The 21,174-nt window shown below is 38.1% G+C and overlaps 1 protein-coding gene across 5 annotated transcripts in view; it reads right to left on the bottom strand.

The window, feature by feature from the left end:
- Mpdz (multiple PDZ domain crumbs cell polarity complex component) overlaps nt 1–21,174 on the bottom strand; it is a 148,243-nt gene that overhangs the window by 68,687 nt on the left and 58,382 nt on the right. For 2 of the 5 annotated variants that reach the window (XM_028753624.1, XM_028753627.1), the window contains exons 11-19: nt 16,389–16,551; nt 15,521–15,592; nt 12,639–12,745; nt 10,609–10,755; nt 9,645–9,809; nt 8,151–8,336; nt 6,941–7,150; nt 5,846–5,962; nt 4,018–4,185 (exon numbers count right to left, since the gene is read on the bottom strand). In XM_028753624.1, coding sequence (XP_028609457.1) covers nt 4,018–4,185; nt 5,846–5,962; nt 6,941–7,150; nt 8,151–8,336; nt 9,645–9,809; nt 10,609–10,755; nt 12,639–12,745; nt 15,521–15,592; nt 16,389–16,551 — 1,335 coding nt within the window. Of the gene's footprint in view, nt 1–4,017; nt 4,186–5,845; nt 5,963–6,940; nt 7,151–8,150; nt 8,337–9,644; nt 9,810–10,608; nt 10,756–12,638; nt 12,746–15,520; nt 15,593–16,373; nt 16,552–21,174 lie in introns of all 5 variants that reach the window. The other 3 variants (XM_028753623.1, XM_028753622.1, XM_028753625.1) reach the window with 2 other exon arrangements.

Genomic DNA, 21,174 nt, shown 5'->3' on the forward strand with positions numbered 1-21,174 from the left:
TGTGTGAGTGTATGTGTGTAGAAAAAGCTGTATTTCTTAAATTTAATGCAAAATTTCAGGTTGCTCATTGCCACACTACTTTAATTGATAATGATTTATACAGACAAGCCAATGCTGATGTTTCTGACAGCTGTAATAGCAATAGGAGTTTAACAGAGAACTCCTGCTGTACTTCACAGTCCCAACTCCTCTACCTTACTGTCTTTCTGAGATTGAGGCACACTCCCTTTTCTATTTTCATATGGTTCCCAATGTGCTAAAGGCATATCTTTCACCCTAAGAGCCAGCAATTCCTTCACAGATGTTCTACAGTTGTTCTCATCCTTCTGCTTCAACTGCCTCAGTTAGCTTTCAATCATAAGCTCTTCTCCAAACCATCACAAAATGGATGCAGACATGTGGGCACAATATCACATGACGGAGGGTGCTACAAAGCAGAGATCTGTAGGGTGTGGGGGCCACCTTCTACTGCAGCAGAATCTAGTAGTTGTGTTTGGTGTAAACAAAGGTTTATCTTTAACAAACACAACTTCACCCTTTACTAGAACACACAACATTTCCTGGAGAACTAGTCAGTACTGACAATTTCATCCCTGGAGGAAGGCTGAGAATGTGGTATAACGGAACACTAGGTTGCAGGGGACTTAACATAGTTATTAAATCTTGACCAATTGTTTCATTAGGTCATTTTTTTAAAGGAAAAATTTCCATAGAAACTATGTTGAGCATTTAAATAGACATCAATTGACATTCAATTTTGGAAGACAAGTATTACTGAATTTTGTCATGTTTTTGGAAGCAATAAGGAAAATGGAATAAATATTTTTTAAATAATCCCCCAAATTAGAAGCTAGAACAAAACAAGAAAAACATAGCTATAGCTATGTTGGAACTAAAATGCACCTTTTATTTATTTTATTATTCACTGTGTAAATCTGCCTTGCTTGGAACTCTAAACCCTCCTGCTGAAGCCTTTACTCGCTAGGTTTGTGGCACAGGCCTTTAGCAATGTACCCCAGCACTGTGAGTGGGGATGAGGCATGGCAGGCAGAGCTCTAAGTTCAAGGCTAGCCTGGTCTACAATGCAAGGCTAAATAGTAAGATCTTAGCTCAAAAAATAAAGAAAGAAAGGAAAAAGCAAACAAACAAATAAATCAAATTAAATAAGCCTTCAAGTGATGGGGAAGCCACCATTTTCAACTGAAATCAGTATTTCACTAAACTGCCTGTAGTCTAGATAATGCAGAAGTGGATAATTTAAATTTATAAGTATTAATGAATATAACTAAAGTATAATATATTCCCCAAACCACCAAAATGGGAGACTTCATATATGAACAGAGGCCGGACGTCACAGAGCTTAGCCTGCTGCATGAGGGTGAACTGTGCTCTGAAGCACAAGCTTCCACCAGGACAAGCACACACTCCAAGGTCAGCACCTACAGATCCCAGCAGCATACTCAACCAAGCTGTAAAGAATGTCTCCAGGGAGATAAGCGCCATTTCCAGTCCCTACATAATACTAAGTCAAAAACTGCAGGAAATTCTGAGGTCTTAGGGCTCTGCTTCATGACTACAAATCCGTACACCGGCCATCTGTTTTTTCTTCATTACCCAGACATATGACATGGTCCTATATAGTATATATAACCACATATTCTTAAATAGCCATAGATGTTATTAATTTAATTTAAATTAATTTAAAAGTCCAGAGATAAGCGTATCAACATTTTATTAATGGTCAATTATGAATTCCTTAACCAACCCTGTATGATGAACTTAGTGCAAACAGTGAAGATATATAATTTTTTCAGTTTTTATACTTTTTTCCTAGTAGAGCTCTAAGTACTGAAATTCAAAGACAAAAACAAAGAAAGCACAACACAAGAAAACACCAGGGTTGCAATGCTTTACTAAGGGAACTAAAAGCCTACAGGAGGTTTAAACATCTTCATTAATGGTTTATTTTTGCTTTTTAGTTTAAATATTTCAGTTGTTAGGCCAGCTTGCCAAACTTCAATTCAACAAAAGAGTAAACTGCTTAGAAAAGATGAGGCAAACCAACTTCAGCAACTCAGTATGTTGCACTGTACAGAGCCAGTGTTTGCCCTGTAAAATGTATGCTTCTCAGTCTGCAGAGAGTGGAATCCCGTTAAGTAACAATTACTACATTAAACAAAGCAATCTGTCCCACTGGCAAGAAGACGTGTGCAATGCTACGTCTTCTTGCTATGCTATGTTTTGGAGATCCCACCAGGAGATGAGATGAGCTTCCAGCCCGGAGGCTAGTCAAAAATGAACATAGTCCAGATGGTCTGCAGACAGGGACCTCAGGTGTGCAGGCAAGGAGCTGCTGTTCAGTTAAGACCTTATCTTGCAAACAAAGTCCGGAAGGGTGCCTGGTGGCATGGGCATAAGTAACGGCCACACATCAGACATAACACAAAATGCTCTGCAGATGAACTGCCATAACCAGTTGTTAATCAGGGAAGGAAGAAAACAAAGACAGACCTAAGGGATCTTGTTTACTCACATCCTCACTAATGGGGCCCTTTCCCACTGAATCCAATGTATGAGGGAAACAGTATCACCTTAACAGAAAATACTGTCTATTCTCTTTATCTTCATGTCCATTTACTATATATTACCAAAACAGAAATTATATCCATACATACTATCTGCCTAGACACCTGGTTCTGTACCCAGTCACCACTGTACATGACAGATAAATCAGACACAGCAGCATCCCCATACATCCTGGTTTTCTTCAAAATAACACCTGTCATGAAGTTGGGAGGTGCCACATCTACACACTTTAAGTTTTTCTCTAACGTACACAGACATTTGCAGTATATGTATATAACTGCTTTATAAATCACTTCTCAGAGATTCACACAGAATTAGCAGCGAATATAAAAGAAACATGACTGAAATAGACGCACAAATCAATAATAAGTGTCGAAAATGTAGAGAAAACAATCTCTAACAATCAGATGATCAAAGTAAAATACCTATCAAGACATCTATTTGCACTTAAAATTTTGTACGGTTTAAAATATCACTTTTGAACATTATAGAGTATGTCACCCAGAAAATTAATAGAGTATTAGCATTCATATTGATAACCCCTGTTCAGATATCGAGAGCAGATGTGTTACAGTGACTATGCTCTGCATTTATATCCACTGACATAGCACACACTGCCTTCCACCATAATCCTTAGGTAGAATATTCTTTGACAAGGTATCACATTAGCAAGTAACAGCACTAAGTATAAATTAGCTAGTACTTATCAAATTACAAGAAAAACCTTTTACTCTATCTTTTGCATAGAAGTTATTTAAAAGAAAGTAAAAAGGTTACTCTAAATTTTCCTAATTGCTAAAAGCATAATTTGAGAAATATATTGTGAAAATATTAATAAGGTCTTTGAATTTTTATTTCTATTAGTCTGTCTCACAAACATTAGAACTGGTCAGTAGTAGTCTAAACAATCAACAACATTGGTGAAATTTTACTCTGATCCGATGTGAACCTGTGACTAAAGAAATCTGGTATCATGAATATGCTATGTGGTGGTCTGAATGAGAATAGTCCCTGCAGGCTCATATATTTGAATGTCTGGTTCCCAGTTGGTAGACTGCTTAGGATTAGGAGATATGGCCTTGTTGGAGGAGGTGTGTCACTGGGAGTGGGCTCTGAGATTTCAAAAGCTCATGCCAGACTCAGTCTCACTACCTATCTGCTTCTTGTTTGTAGATGTGATAGAAGCTCTTAGCCATCACAACAGTCATGGTTGCCTGCCTGCCGCCATGATCATGGGCTAAGCTAATCCACTGACAATGTAGCAAGTCCCCAATTAAATGCTTTCTCTTTCTAGTCACCTTGGCCATAATATCTCTTCACAGCAAGAGAACAGTAAATAAGACATGCTACTCCTACAATTTTCAGAAACTCTGACCTCCAAAAGGTTATACACAGACACTTCTCCAAAATGAAGTGACATTTCTGTTGTACCTTGGGAGGAGATGATGGGAGAGAGGGGCTGTAGTTCATGCCATCACTACAGGTGCCATCGTGAAGAGATAAGACAGAGGCTTGTGTAGAGTAGACACTGTCGTTATCAGGAGAGAACTGAGACTCAAATCTTGATTCAGCTACGGACTCAGCATCAGGTGCATCTATCTAGGAATAAAGTAAGACCAGCTGGTTACCATACCCTACCACACATCATTGTCACTAATTGAGCTAAAAGGCACAGCTACGTCTTTGTCTGTCCTGTTTTCTCCATGTGCCTTCCCCACTTCTAATTGCTTGAAAACTGCACTGATATGGCAGCACAAAGATGGACAGACCACCCACAGCAAAGGCCAGATAGTGTCCAGTGTCAGAGACTATTTCATCCTATCCCATCAACTTAAGAGCTAATGGGAGCAATTAACAAATGAATTAATCAATTTTAAGTTTAAATAGTTATATGTTTTATGATGCAAAGCATTAGGCTATCATTCTTCATATTCAACTAATAAACCATTATTCATAAAGGCAGTTATGTGACTGTCTATTGTGCTAAGATGTAAAAATCAAAGAGAAGTTTTGTGTTTGAGCTGGAATCAGAATAACTTTGAAGTGGCCAGATTGTGAACTAGTTTCCAGAAGCATTAAGTAATAAACATTTTAACATCAGCAAGCCATAGCAATATAAACAGCTGTTAAAATGCTGCTGAAACATTTCAAAGTTAGCCTCTTAGAATATAATTCACACACTGATAATATATTTTAAATATTTGTTTAAATTCACTAGAAAGTCACTATGTAGAGGTTATCATTTGTACATTATGTAGGTATGTAGGTATCAAATGTACATTATGTAGAACAATCTGGATGAAAAATAGTGTACTATCTAGACAGTTAGTCTTAACTGAGCCTTATGCCACATTATAATAGATAAAAGTTTGTCTTAAAATACTATCAAAAAGAATACCCAAATAGAATTTGAATAGCTATCACAGATGCCTTTAAATCTTAAGAGATTCTAAAATTCAATTAGCTCAATTACTGTAGAGATGAAACATAAAGTCTGCAGGAAGCTGAGTGACCAGTTCAAGCAAACAGAACTCATTAGAAAGACTGAGGAATTCTAGGACTGTTACAAGGCACTGATCTTCCAAGCAAATATAATGATCTTCTCAACTGGCATTCATTTAAAGGGGTTCAAAATGCCTTCCAAACCCTAGGAAGGATACTGTCTCTTGATGTGCTTTAAAGACTATGAGCTAGGTATGACTGCATATGACTTTAATCCCAGCACTCAGGAGGCAGAGGCAGGTGGATGGCTGCTAACTCCAGACAAGCCATGGCAACACAGTGAGCCCCTGTCTCAGAAAAGAAAAATGAAAGAAACACGGAATGAATTAATATCTTTGTTTCCTGTCATGTTTCCAAATGAAATTTGCTACATCAAGGTATGACAACATCAGAGAATTTCACAAAGTCCACAGTACTCTAAATTATAATGCCCCCAGAGAGGGCCAAAGTCACCGCATATTTTTAAGTATAATGTGAGTGTACTCTATTTACTATAAATACATCAAAACCATCTAAAATAGATAATCAAGAGCTTATAAAACTCCAACAAAAAGAATGATCTCCCTTCCAAATTAGTATTGGCAATAATATATAATGTCAATGACCTAATTCACACTCTCTAGTTTAAAGAAATATGTGCACATCAAGCTTTTTCATACACTGAACAAGAAATTCAATAAAATTGTGGCAAAATAATTTTTAAAAGTATAATTTATAAGAGTTTAAAAAGAAGGCTTGATCAGTTGTGGCCACTAACCAGAGCCAAGTCAGCCCTGAAGAGGGCTTTGTCAGACAGGCCTGTCTCCTTGCAGGTATGCGGTGAGCAGAGAAAGCTGTCTTCCTTGGCAGAAACATACCCTTCTTCTGGTGAAAGCTGCAGAACATTGGTGTGGAGAAGGGGGTTGTGGGAAAGAAAGAACAGCAAAGAGGGCAGAAAGGGGGGAGGGGTATAAGAGGAAGAATGAAGGAATGATGAGTCTCCAAGTGACACCATGTGACTTCAACATAGAAAGAAAGCTAAGTAGTTAGACAAATACCGATGCTAATCATCTCATCTTCTTCCTAGCATACCTACTAACAATTAGATGAGAACCCCTTTCTACTATTTTTTTAATTCTTCTTACAAATGACAATAAGATGAGTAATTTTTATTGTAATTGTCTGGTCATTTTTTTATCTGCTAAATACTCTGGCTAAATAATGAAAGGGTTTTTTTTTTAAGTATTAAGACGTTAAAATCTGCAGAATAAAACATTAAAGAAAACCAGTGCTGTGCTCTCTCTCTCTCCAGTATTATTATAAAGAATGCAGTACTTAACAAGGAACGGTACTGAGGACACAGTGAACTCATCCAACCTCTCTGAAATGCACTGGACAACACAACTCCATAGGCATTATTAGAACAGCTGAAGAAACTTTGAAAACACTTACAGCTTGTCCCCTACAATCCAAGCAGACAACCTGGGACCTTAAATCCAACACAGCTTAGAGGACTAAATGAAACTAAACTGCTCAGGGCTGCCCTATGCTTGAACTCCTCTACCAAACTCAGACTACCAGTCTAAGACACTAGAGCTCTACACTTGTACTCTACTGCCCATAACCCATGTAGAACTTTAAGAAGAAAAGCAACTGCTCTGATTTGCCCACACATTTATGTTTACTATTCATTAAGTTCTACTTAAAGTGACAGGAATACTCATCATATGCTTCACTGCAAACGGATTATGTAACATCAAATACTGTCCTGAACTTGCTAAAAAAAATGACTTTGCTTCCAAATAACTATTCTGCCCTCCTCAGCCATTTCCCTCACATATATACAAGAGATTAATAAAATCCAGGTTCTTACGGGCAAAGGCTTGGCCACTCCTATCCGCACCATTCCTGAGGGCGCTCCCTTCAGGGCTTCCACTGCCTCTTCAAGAGTGCTGTTTTCCAGGTTAATGTCATTGACAAACATGAGCCTGTCTCCTGGAAAAAGCCGTCCATCCTTTTCAGCAATACCACCAGGCACCAGAGAACGAATGACTATTACAGTGTTTGCAGGATCAATTGGGTCCTAACAGGGCAGGAGGGTGAAAAGCAGTCAGCTCATTCAGACATTGGAAGTCTATTTTACAAATATGCTCTGTTTCATGTATCTTCCGGTTTTCACATGAGGTTCTAATGAGTACCTAGAACAAGCTAACGTCTACTTCATTTTAGAAAGACCACAGGAGTTAGCCAGAAGCAATGGAAGCCTCATTTGCTAGAGTCATTAAATTGACCCTGCATAATACTAGATAACTTTAAGATGACATTTTAATTTTTCGGAAACTGTCGAGTTTTTATGCTGTCACTTGAAGCTGGACGCCAAGGGCATGAGAAACAATAGTATTTGAATAGTAGATGGATGTGCTTCTAAGGAAGGTGTTGTCCTTTACACACAAAGAAATACAAAAATGCAGCATTTGTGCTACAGGTGAATGGTCTGGAATCCTCAGAGATAGCTTGAGTTTAAGACTATTAAGTGTAACACTTGAGTTCTACCAGACAGTGCTTAGCATTTCCACTTTGCCCAGCACAAAACAACCCAGGGAAGGGTGCAGGCTGCAGAGAGCCAATTTAGAAACAATAAAAAATTTAGTAAAATGATTGGAATGTTAGAATTTGTGATATGTCCAAGTATAAATTCACCTCCCTTATTATACAAAAGAAAGAAATAGCTAGTACTTCATGGGTCAGTACTAAAGTATAAGCTGTAAATTAAGAGCATGGAAATAAAAATATTCCCCAAATGACAAAGAGAACCCACTGTATTATGATACTCCTAAACTATATTCTGTGTTTTCCTCAATTTTTCAAGCTGAAACATTAAACAGTTCAATAAATATAATGCTAAAACAAACCTTTTATAATAAAAAGAAATCACATTGATTACGTTACTATCCTGAGCAATTAATTTGAACAAGAAAACGCTATTACTAACTAAAATATTATTTCCTTTTATCTGCTAGTAACAATTTACTTTTAGAATATGGTATCCTTATAGCAATTAGGAAAAAATGATATATATTTACCTGATAGTCTAAAATGCTGAACCCAAGGCCCCTGCTTCCTTTCTCCAGCTCTATGGACTGGATGCCTGCCTCCCACATGGCCAGTGGTGTTTGAATCCCCTCAGCATTCTGATCCACATCAGACATCCCCAGCATGGGGTCTTCTGTCTCTGAGGACCCAATGAACTCTCCTAGATCTATATGAGGCTGAATAACAGACCAGACATCTCATATCAGAGGGAATAGTTTTGACACACTGCAAGAAAAAGGTTGAGTTCCTCTGTCTGGACCCACCAAAACACTCTCAAAATCCTAAGTCATAAAAGGCATTAAAAATAGGGGCTAGAATTTCCTATACGCTTATTTAGCAGTTATGCGTCTACAACACACCTTATGGGTGACTTTCACTTCTTGCCTGTTTGAATCATGTCAACAGGAAAAATAAAAAGAAGTGTGTTGTTATTATTAACTAAAAGGAACTCATAAAGCCAACCCCATTTATCTGTATGAACATATTGAACTTACGAAAAGTGTGTTTTTAAGAATAAAATTCTAGTTTGTGTGCTGCCTTTGTTTTTGATATTTTATTGCACTGCCTAGAGCCATGGACGCAAACCTCCTCTCCTGCTCTCTCCTGTGACCATCCCACTCACACCAAATGAATACGTGCAGGCACAGCCATGGCGAAGCCTTCAAGAGGCACACAACTTGGAATCATGTTTCTTGTTCTTTCCTGTTATGATCACCACGTGAATGATGAACGATGCACTTTACCCTTTAAGTTGCAAAATTATTCCAGTGTATTGATTCCTTCAGCATAATGTAAAAGAAATTCCCTCTTTCATAAAATCTGACTAGGGTTCTATATTACATCACCTTCCAAAAAGGTGATTAGCTCTGTTCTTGGATACATTGATTCAAACAGATAAGAATAAGCATATAGAAAAACATACATCATAGAAAATTACTTGATGTGAATTGTGAGTTAACTTTCTTATAATCTCACACTAAAATGTACAAATGAATTAAAACCCAAGCATACTGCTAAAATACATCTTTCTGTATTTTAGGTATTCACTAAATGGTTAACTGAAAACCAGATGCAGCTGGGTGGGTATATAAAAGTATGCTTTTCCATCTGTATAATATTTGCATACTTCTGCCAACTGGGGTTGAACTAGTATTAATGGGTGCACTTCAAGTACACATGGTGCAGTGGTACCTGTCAAGTAAACAGCATGCTGTTGAGGGTACCTACTGTCAAGTTCACAGTGTTAACTGTTGTAATATTTTCACCTGCAGAGAGAGTCTCCATGAGATGGGCAACATCCTAACCTACATTTTACAGAAACAGAAACTGAGCTTCAGAAAGGTGAGGTGACTTGTTTGAGTTCTAGATCTGTTGGCTAAGCACAGACTCTATGAAAATAAGTAAGTCTTGAGGAAAATAAAAAACAGCTTAACATTCTAACAGCATTATGCATCAAATTAGCCTTCTTTCTGCAAGTCTCACACCTTTTCTGTGAGTTCAAGATCATTTATGTCCAGGCTATCCACTTCTGACATGGCGGTGGGTGGCACAGTCCGACGGCAGCATACCATTGTCACATCTATAGGCAAGTCTTTTAAAATATTGACCACATCTTGATGGTTTTCCCCAAGCAAATTTATACCATTCACCTGCAGAAAGACAGGTCCACACAAAATAAGTTTTATGATTCAAAGTCTGTGTGAGGGCACCATTTTCCCACAACATAAATTTCTTTACTGTAATGGCAGTGGTTCTGCCTTGCTGAGACCTGTAGTTAGACCTGTGCGAGTATTTTCTAACATTATCTGATTGCACGTTCAGAGTCTGGCTGTAACCATAGCTTCTCAAGCACCAAGCTAAAACCCTTAGTTACTCTCAGGTTTGATCTGTAAGTGTACAGTAGGAAGAGAGAACAAAAATATTCCCAGTGGATGCAGGAGAAAAAACTACAAAGAATTAGCATTTAATGAATTTACTAAGAAAGATTAGAAATGGCATATAGAGTATGGTAAATGTTTTTAAAACTGAAAATAATGTTTTCTATTTTTTTTTTAATCTCTGCATTTAAAAACCATTGACAGATTGCAGAGAAACAAATACCAGTAGATAGCAACTGAGCAACAAGAACTGAGTGAGCGGGGACAGGCAGGATGTGTTTGCTGCTTGCCATTATTCCCTATGGAAGGTGTTGACTATACTAAGAACTACACTTCAAAAAATTGTCATGGAAGTTTCATAGTCTTTGAAATCTAAAACAGCATAAAACACAACAAAGCAATGACTACCAAAAGAGAACATATGGAACTGGATCTGCAAGTCAGCGTACACACACAGCTTTGCTACCTTTGCTTTGGACTGACTTTATGATTTAGTCATTCACCACCATTACTTCTCCAGCAGCCTTTTACACCTTGGTTCAGCAGACAGAAGGAAATCAGAACATCTTACTTCCAATAGCTCATCTCCACTGAAGAGCTTCCCGCTGTGTCCCACGGGGCCTTCTGGTAGCACAGACCTGATGAAGTGGTGGCCCACTGTTGCTTCCAGACTTATCCCCAGCCCACTGTTCTCACTAAACTTGCTTACATGAGCCACCTGAAATGAGAAAAATCACAGCGCTAACATTATTCTGTATTTTTTGTTGTTGTTTTTTTTGGGTTTTTTTGGGTTTTTTGTTTGTTTGTTTTTTACTCATGCAAATATTGCTAGTTCATCTGAAAAAAAAAAGTCAAATTATCTCAAAAAGCTTTAAGAACTTTATGGTAAGCTACATATCACTGTAGTTCTACCAGTGGGAAATTCGTCAAATGGTTTCACAGACCAAGACGAAAAGGATATATCTAGCACAAACACCCAAGAGCATTCTCAGCAGAAATTCCTATAGATCTGAGCACAGCTGATGGCCTGGAGACTACATACCTGGGCTCCTATGCACACCATGGGTTGCCATGTGTTATTTCCCAAATAATAACTTTACAAAATAAGACCTTTCATATTTTAATGTTGGTTGGTTAAATGTCATATCAGAATGAAGTCACCTGACTCTGAGCTATGATACTGAGAAGCATTCTTATCAGCCCTGAAAACCCAATATAGCACTCTAGTTCTCTAAGAAACAGTCGGGTTCCCACTGAAGTAACCAACTGTGTCCCACCACCTCCTCTATATTAATGCTGCCAAGTACACAGCATCAAGGAGAAGAGCTACTCCTATTTACCTGAGCACGGATCACAAATGATGTGGTCCTGCCGTGCAGCACACTTCTGCTCTTAAGAGAGGACAGGGGAATATCATCCAGACAACAGGTGTACAAGGGGCCTTAAAGGTTCAGTATTGGTTCTGATATAGATGAAATGGCTTGTGGGGGGCCAATCTTTCATTCAATTACCCCCTAAACAGCAAATGTCTGCTGTGCATGCCAGCCACATCAATCCCACCCATGAAGTCAGTGCTAAACTAAGCGCTCTTCACCTGAACCCTATTGTATTCCTCCCCAACTTAAGTATAGCTCGTAGCTATACTTGCTCATTTCTTATTTGATGGTTAATTACCTTGAGTTTTTAAAACAAGTATTGTTATGGAAAATGAAGTGCAAATTTGACAATACTGCTTAGCAGTGAAGGTCAAAGCTGCTTATAATATATATTATCTGTTCTCTTTTGCCTCTTCTAACCCAGAGACTAAAGGTATTATAAATATGAAAAATCATACTGAATGTAGTATTTTATATTTGCTTTTGAATTCTGACATTTTAATGATGTGTGTCAAGTTGGTTATTTTAGAATAGCAAACCCCGGTATCTAATCGAGATACACAGTTCATAAACAACCAACACTGCCATAAGTGATACAAAAAGTGAAGCAGAGTCAATGTATCACAAAAGCTAAATGTGTAAAACTGAAAAACACGACGGTGGGTAGAGCATGGTGCACTCTTGGATATCCAACACTAGGGAAAGGAAAGCAGAGGGGTCAGGAATTCACGGTCCTCTTTGTCTATGCAGAGACTCTGAGGCCGGCCTGGGCTACATGATACATGATGCCTTGCCTAAAGTGACTTTTTTTTAACAAGGAAAGAAGGAAGGAAGGTAGATGAGGAAGAAGGAAGGAAGGAAGGAAGGAAGGAAGGAAGGAAGGAAGGAAGGAAGGAAGGAAGCCTACAACTCCGTCCTAGCTCATGATAAGCTTTATCTAATTTGAAGTAAACTGTCAATTCTATTCTGGTTCTTTCTATAAATCAGGAAAATCTTTCTTGTGTGTCCATTACTTATAACACTCTCATAAATACATGATGAGACACAAGTTCTTAAACCTGCAAACTATGTATTTCAGTCCCTTAGCAATCACTACTGCTCTGAAAAACTCTAGACCTCTGACCTCTCTCCAGGGCTCCTTCCAATGATTATCTTTATTTTCCCCAAGAATTTCCTACACAGACACAGGTACAAGTGAGGAAACAGGACGAGCAAGCTAACCTACCACTATTTCATAGTTAATTCCCATAATCCTCTGCCACTTGGTCAGCAGGGCAGCCTCTTGCTGCACATCTTCAGTTTCTTCCAGCTCAGTGGACAACAGTGGACACCCTGAAACAGTCCAAATAATGAAGTCAGTACCAGCACACAAAACTCATCTTCTACACTAGGAAGGCTGGGCAAAACCTTCCTGTGGTACTTTGTCAAGACTCTTCATAGGCTCCCTCATATTTTACTGAATTTTAATGGTCTGATTTAGACTAGTGCCTACATACACAATAGTATTCTTTTTTAATGGACAGCTTTTAATCTTTAACTAAATTTTCCATTCAAGTCTCTATATATTTTCTAATGTTTATTAAAAGAATAAGGATTCTGCACTACTCTCAGACACATGAGCTTTTTCTACTGGTAATATTACAGTAAAGCTGTGGTCAGGAGAAAAGGAGGCTATGATATCACCTCACACACATAACAAATAAATTGTAACAGATAGCTCCATTACCAGGAAAATATATATAAAAGTGTGAAACAATGAAGAACTAAGAATGTATATTAAGAGAGAAACCTGGAATCAGAATCCCACTAATTTAATTATTTAATTTAATTTAAAGAAAAAAAGGTCATCAAAATAATAAAAATAATTGCAAATTCAGCATGTGGAGCTGAAAGCTGGCACTGAGGAGCATCTTTGTGTGTCTCTGTCAATTTCCAACAGAGCTCTTCCACTGAGCTACAGCCCTAGCCCTACAACATGTACAACTAGCCCTACAACATGTACAACTAGCCCTACAACATGTACAACTAGCCCTATAACATGTACAACTAGCCCTACAACATGTACAACGTCACTCGGTGCTTACTCATAAACATTTTCTTTTCAAAAGCTCTATTCCTTTACAATCTTTACATTACTTTAAGGAACATTCCAGAATTCAGATTTCCACCAATTACCTTGTCTCTCATTTCAGGCTCATCATTCTTTAGTTAATGATTCTGAACTTGTCTTGAAAAACTGGACAAAGTTGATAACAATTTTTAAAGGTTTGGTCATATGCAAAGTCCTAGATTCAATGTCTAGCTTAGAGAACACAGTAAAACAGGACTGGAAAGTACCCCTGTGAATAAGTGTTTTCTGTCCAAATTAAAATTTAGTTATGGGAGGGGTAACAGTCAACAGTGAGCCTGGCTCATAAGGAATCTTTAAACCTAATTCTGGGAACAGAAGTCATTTTCCCCAGTTCACCTTCAATCATTTGTGTGTGTGTGTGTGTGTGTGTTCACACAGCTCAACAAGATTATACTGGGGGAATATAAATGGAATTCGGAAAATCAGATGACACCATCTGAGATTTACATTCATTCAGCCCGAGGCCATGTCTTTCTTATCCCCACCTGCCTCCAGACCTCATTTCAGAAATTTGAAAATACAAACTGAAAGCCAGAGCCTTCTTCTCCAACGATGTTCAATAGGTAAGTGACTATCCTGCAGGAAGTTACCATCCTCTAGAAAGGCGGTGGCATCCCACTCTGCCTGGATGGACAGACCAGGTACATTAGAACCACTTCCAAGTTTCTGATTTATTTACTGATTTATTTTAAATAGCTCAAGTACTCCTGATTGTAAGTCTAGAGGTGCCAACATCCTTCCACATGCATATGCAAATTTCCCATTAGTTGCCTTTTCTGCAGTAAAATCGATGTTTCTTCTACATAACCCCTCCTGCCCATCTTCACTTCCTATTTAAAGTCATGTTCTCAGTATTTTTATCCTCTCCCCAACTCTTGATATTCACTTTAGCCTAAGTATTTTCTTTACTAATTAGTGTAAAAATGGCAGAATGTAATTAATATGTATGAACACTACACATTTTCCTTCCAGGATATCATTACACTAAATCTCTTTAAATAATAAAAGTAAACTAAAACTTTCCACAGCAGAAGAAATAATAAGGAGGCCACAGACAGAGTGAAGAGGCTTCTGAACAGGAGGATCCACACTAGAGAGGAAGTTTTCCACTTGCTTAATGGCTTTAAGTCACCAAATACCCAGCAACAGGACCAGGAAAAGAATCAGGAGACAAGGCATAAAAACAGGGCAGATGTGGTGTGAAATATGATAGCACTGCATCCTAGCAAACCTACAGTGATAAGAATTCTTACACGGTCTTAACAATTCTCTGTAAAACTGTTCTCAAGCCCAGTTCCCAGTTATAAAGCTTATAACTCAAAAAGACTAAAAAGTATACATCAGCCTCCCCAAAATAGATAGCTTCAGGAAGAAGTGGTAGTGTATCCTGAAATCCAGCACTCATGAGCCAGCCTGGGCTGCAAACCAAGACCTTGCCTCAGAAAAGGATCATCATAACAGAAAACAATTAACAGAACCAAAAACAAACAAACAAAAACCCCACATATTTCCATTCCTAAAAAAATCTGTTTTTGTGTTTGTTTTTAAATACTTTATATTTTACTATTGTTTCACAGTTGAGACATGTGAAGTATACATAAACAGTAAGTTAAAAGTACACATATTACCAAATGATACCGCAAGACTAATTCTGGGGTGTATATGTGTGTGTGTGTGTGTGTGTGTGTGTGTGTATGTGCGTGCGCATGTGCATGGATGCATATATGCCAGAAAACAAACTGATTCTACATGAAAATTAACAGGCAATAAATTAATTATTTTAATCTTAAAAAGCATTTGGTTCTATTGATAAATACAAATACATCAACTTCTCATTTCCGAAGAAGTTAGTAGCACATTTATAGTGGTTTTAGTAACTTAGTCTGTCATAAAGACTTAATGTCTTTGCAAGCATTCTGTCTAAACCATAATGAACACCTGGTTCTAATGTTAATGAGCCTGGTTCTAAGTGTTACCTTCTTCTTCAATTGGCAATATGCTGATATTTCTCTTCAATGATAAAGACTCTTCATCTTTTTCATAATTTTCTTAAAAATAAAAATATTTTAAGTTATATTCATAAAATAGATAGTAGAATCATTTGAAATTTTCTAAACCCATTTTATTTGTCTGAACCACCAATTAGAATCAATTTTGAAGAGACCAACTCCATAGTAACCATATGTACTTAATGTCTTCCTGTAAGTGGGCTAGGACTTTCTGGAAATCTGCCCAACCATCTCCTAGCAATGCATTACATAGTGCATAGCACAAAGCTCAACAGTGTTAGACGTAAAACACCTTTCCAGATAACAGCTTCACACTGCTGATTATTTTAGTGATTTGCAGGGATGTTCATGGAGAATTAACAGAAGCTTGTGGGCCAGCTAGACTGTCCACACACAGCAGTAAACAACAAAGAAGTCCATTTCAACTAAAGCAGAAGGTACACTGGCACGTAAAGTGCACATGAAGCTATCCTTTGACTTCCACACATCACTGTGTGTGCTTGTGCACATATAAATGCAGGCATTTGTACACACACACACACACACACACACACACACACACCACATATGCCTCCCAACAGTTCCTACAAGCATCAAACACAACTGTATCCCCTGACCTGAAGAGAAAGTCTTGATGACACCCAAATTAAAATCAGGACAGAAAGAAAGCAGAGTCTATCTCCAACTGAGAAACAGTAACAGGGTATCTGTTTCACTCAGGAGCCCATTCTAAAGCAAATGCACAAACCCATGGTTCCATCTAATACCAAACATTTTTCTACAAAAATCACTTTAGAGTTAGAAGACAATGTTAAGATACCACAAAGGTCTCTACCAGCTGGAAGGTCCGCATCTTTTGCCGTGTCTTCTCTTGAAGTAAGCTCTGTTTCCTGGCTTGCTCCTTTCCTCATCAGTGTCAGACGCACTGTCTGTCCTGTGTGACGTAACACCTCTACTGCTTGTTGATTGGTAAAACCCTGAAGGTTGGTGCCATCGACCTGTGATAACAAGATATATTAAAAATAAAATGCAAAATGTGTATTTGTCACTTAGTACTGAATAATGGACAGGGAATGACTATTTCTGTCACTGGGAAATGGCCATTACACACTAACACACACTTAGTCTCCAGGAGTAATGGTGGTTTCCTTAGGACTATCCCAAGGGTTGCACTGCTTTCTAAAGATCCTGTGGTATAGTGTCAGGGTGTGACTTCTAGACTTCTCTTTACTCCCTGGGTGATCCTGATGCACAGTCAAATTTGGAAATGACCACTGTGGGGGATCAAGGACAGAAGGCCGGTGAGGAAAACACTTCCCCAAGACTCTGTTGTATACTTACCAGTACTTTCCATTGTCTGCGAACAGAGAAGTGAACAATTTGAAACTCACATATTCAGCAGGTAAATAAAGCACTGTGAGATCCAGACCAGCACCCTTTACCACAGTGTAGCCTAACTATAACTGTTGTGGAAAGGAAATACTAAAACCTCAAATTAAACATCTGAAAATAATTTGTTTTAGTTATCTGCATATATGTGTATACATACAAAGACACATCTGCTTTCTACACGTAACAAATGGAACAGTATATAACATCTGAATATACAGAAGAGAAGGAACAGAGAGGAAATGAATACATAATTATCTTTCCTGGTGGGAATAGTCAGGCACAGATCTAGACCTGGCCTATGGAAGACAGTCTCAGACTCTGGCTCCGCGACTCTTGTGCAGTCCTTCTGAGTTACATGGGAACTTGAACACTGACACCTGACTCTATTCCTCCACTTAACAGAGCTGCTGATTTCCTTTTGCAAAGATCAGCAAATTAGAATATCAGAGAAATGACTGAATGGAATCATAAGCAAGGGGAAAAAGTTCCTATACCACTAACTGAAGAAACTTCTAAAAATGCTGAAACAAAGGCTGAAAGCCAGCAGGCCTAATTTTCATGTGCTCATCTGGTCAGAGAAGAAATGTTAGTAGGACAGGACTGAAGTGACGGATCGGCAGATAAAGATGCTGTCAGCTCTGACATCCTAGATTGGATCATCAAGACCCACTTAGTGGAAGAAGAGAATGGAGTCCTGCAAGTTGACCTCTGACCCCTGCATACCATGGCACATGGAGAAAGCACAGAAAGGATCCTCAGGGCTTGTTGACCCAATCAGCAAGTTCCAGGTTCAATAAGAGACTGACTGCCTTAAGAGTCTAATTGTGGAAGACATGATATCAACTTCTCCACATTTATGAACATCCATGTCCACCTATACACAAATGTACACCCCTCCCCCAACACACACACACATACACACAGTGGAGGTGGACTAATGGTACATAAGATGGTACAAACAGACCACAATAATACTTAAACATAGATACATGACAATTTTGGAATGTAAAAGACTTTAGTTTTAATCATGTTTATATTTGTGTGTGTGTTGGAGGGATATATATGAATGTTATGCCTGTGTAGCTCAGAAAAGGTATCAAATCTCTTGAAGCTTTGAGTTACTGCCATTTGTATCAATGCTATGTGACACAGGTGCTGAGACTGAACTCTTCTTCAAGAAGAGTAACCTCTACTGCTGAGTGTTCTCATATTCACGATTGGTAGCACTGCTCTTTCTGGAGTCTAGACCAGGCTAACCTCAAACATACAGAGATCTGCCTGTCTCTACACCACCAGGCCTAGTTTTCTTTTGTTTGTTTGTTTTTGTATTCTGTTAGGCAGTTATTTAACTCTGATCAAATTATATATTCTTTAGGCTTCAAAGACAAGTTTTGCTAAAACAGACAGACATGCTATAATATGTCTGGTGTCATGGTGATAAAGAAACAAAATGGGAGGCAGGCATGGTGGTACAAACCTCTAAATCTCAGCACATGGAGGCAGTGGAGGAAGATCGGGTATATTATGGACCATTTAATGTCAGAATAGCCTAGGCTACATAGCAAGACAGTGTCTCAGGCAACTTTAAAAACAAAACAGCCCAAATCTGATCACTGATGCCCCCAAAATTCTTCAAATGCATAAAACTTTACACTGCAAATGGCTGTTCTAAAATCATTTTCTATCTCTCTTTTAAAAAGAAGTTTTTAAAACTCTGTACAAAGAATTCTGTTTAAGCATATATAGAAAAATGCATTTGCTCCTGTTTTCAAAACATAGTAAATTAAATTTTAAATATATCTATTACCCAAATGCCACAGGATGGTACCAGCGAAGAAAATCTGCTTTAACAGACTAGATTTTAAACTATACTTCCACTAAGATTCTTAATAATCTCATCATCACATTGAAATAAGACATCTTTCCAAGAACTCCAATTGATAGTGCTTTGTACTATGCCATATGGAAGCTATTATTAATAGAGTGAAAGGTAATGAACATGAAATCCCCAAGTTTTATGGAAATATACAATTTACACCCAGACTACATATAAGTCTAGGCCAGCAAAACAGCTGTCCAGAATCTGTATTTAACTGTGACCAGGCCTGACTTCAGGAGAACTATGGTGTCAGTTCTGACTCGGTGATACCACAGAGAGTAACACAAATAGGTGCAAAGGTGAACAGCCTCTACTCACCAGAGAAATACATGCACTACTCTGTTAACATGTAATGCAGGTGTCCCAATCAGCAGGAGAAATCATGGAGGAGAAATACCAGTTCCACAGTTGAGAAAACCTGCTTCTCTAGTATACCCCATGTCGCTTGCCAAACCATCCTCCAATAAGCTGTATCTACTAACAAGAAACTGAGAATCTATTTCTGTCACGGAATATTAAAGACAGCATCTGACATTTCTCATTATCAGTCACAATTCTAAGCTGCCTTTAACTGTGTGTCACTAAATAACAAATAAGTATTATGATTTTATCTGTTGACAAGATTAGCTAACATTTTAAGAGAAAAAGAGCCCCCTTTTCAAATGATTGTTACGCAGAAAGCCAACATGAAAGAGTTTGGTGGGGGTGGGGGGTGTCCACTGGAAATTTCCTGTCCTTGTACTGTACAAAGAAAACACTAGAGGTCCACAGAATACAGTCTGTAAAAGAAGACGAAAGTAGCTTAAAACTACAAAATAATGCTTCCTCAAAATAGTAAATAACTCTTAATCTTCTCAGCACCTCAATAAATACAAATTAAAAATAGTTCACAGCTCTAATATTTGCTGTCAAAACAAAACCAGAACAAATAAAGTCTATAATTGTAAAACTGCAACTAGGAATGAAGGAAATATTACCAATTTATAGGAAGGCCACAAGAGGGTGATACTTGGCACAGAATGAACACATGGTCAACGGGAAAGCCACAAGACAGTGATGCTTTGCATAAAATGAACACATGGTCAAGAGCTCTGCTTCCCAGGGATTAGGGTATTTCTAAATTAAAAAGCAACTAGAATGTGGGTGACAGTGAAGACAGTCTTATTAAAAGCAAGAGAAGACTTAGGGAAAGTACACCTCCCCTTTGTGAGGACATTTCTTTTATCACCTACTTGGCTAAGAGGAAGTCATCTTTGAGGATCATTTACATAGGAACAAAGGCAGTGACAACCTGAATGGAAGCTTCTGTGACACTTAAAAATCTGAAACAAATCTACTTCATCAGTAAACATTTTCCTATAGAATATGCTAATACAGCAAGTCTTGTACCAGACGCCTGGAGGCTCTCACATGGTTCTCGAAGAGTAATTCAAGGGACATTATATTTATCCTAAGGCAATGCAATTGAATCAAGAAGCTTGCTAAACGACGACCAATGGATAGGCCAAAACAGACTTAGAAAAATCCATGAACCCCAATCCTACACAAAGAACTGTAGGTAGCTGAGGAAAGCTAGGAATGGGAATGCTTTCCACAGGGAAGAACACACCAATTGGTGCCCAGTCCGAAATGGCCAGCCCTGCAAACCTCCATAAGTAAATAGGTAGCACTGTACAAACTAAACAGATTATATGCTTGCAATAATAGTTAGTGTAAAAATGCATGAATTTAAAGGAGAGAAGGGTGGGTATATGGGAAGATTTGGATTCCTCCAAATCATCCAAGAGGGGGAAGAGAGAGATGTCAAGACTAAATTATTATCTCAAAATGTTTTTTTTAATTTGCTAAACAGTTGAATACAGAGCAATCAATTGCTAAGATATAGAAATTCCACTCAACATATCCAAAATAAACTGAAAACACATCCTCATAAAACATTGTACATCTAATAGACAACAAGCAAAAATACCTCTATGGCTGAACTGACGAATAGGTAAGTGTGGCAAAGCCACTCACAATAAAATAGTATCCAGCAATGAAAGAAAATGGGAAATGACTCTACTACACAGATGAACCTTGAAAAATAGTATACTAAATAAAGTTGTCAATTACAATCTACTAAATCCTATGTGAGTGTACTCATAGGAAATGTCCCAGAAAAAGTACAAAGACAGAATGCAGACCCCAGACTCCATAAGCCTAAGAAGACAGAGAAAGCAGGGAGCAAGGAATACAGTAATGAAAGTTTTCTACAACTGAATGCAGTGCTGAATGTCCAACACTGGAAATATATGAAGAGCCACTGAATTGTACAATTTTAAAGGTATGAGTTATAGAATATATAAATAAC

This window comes from Grammomys surdaster, unplaced genomic scaffold (genome assembly GCF_004785775.1).
Source record: "Grammomys surdaster isolate TR1022 unplaced genomic scaffold, NIH_TR_1.0 125951, whole genome shotgun sequence".
NCBI lineage: Eukaryota > Metazoa > Chordata > Mammalia > Rodentia > Muridae > Grammomys > Grammomys surdaster.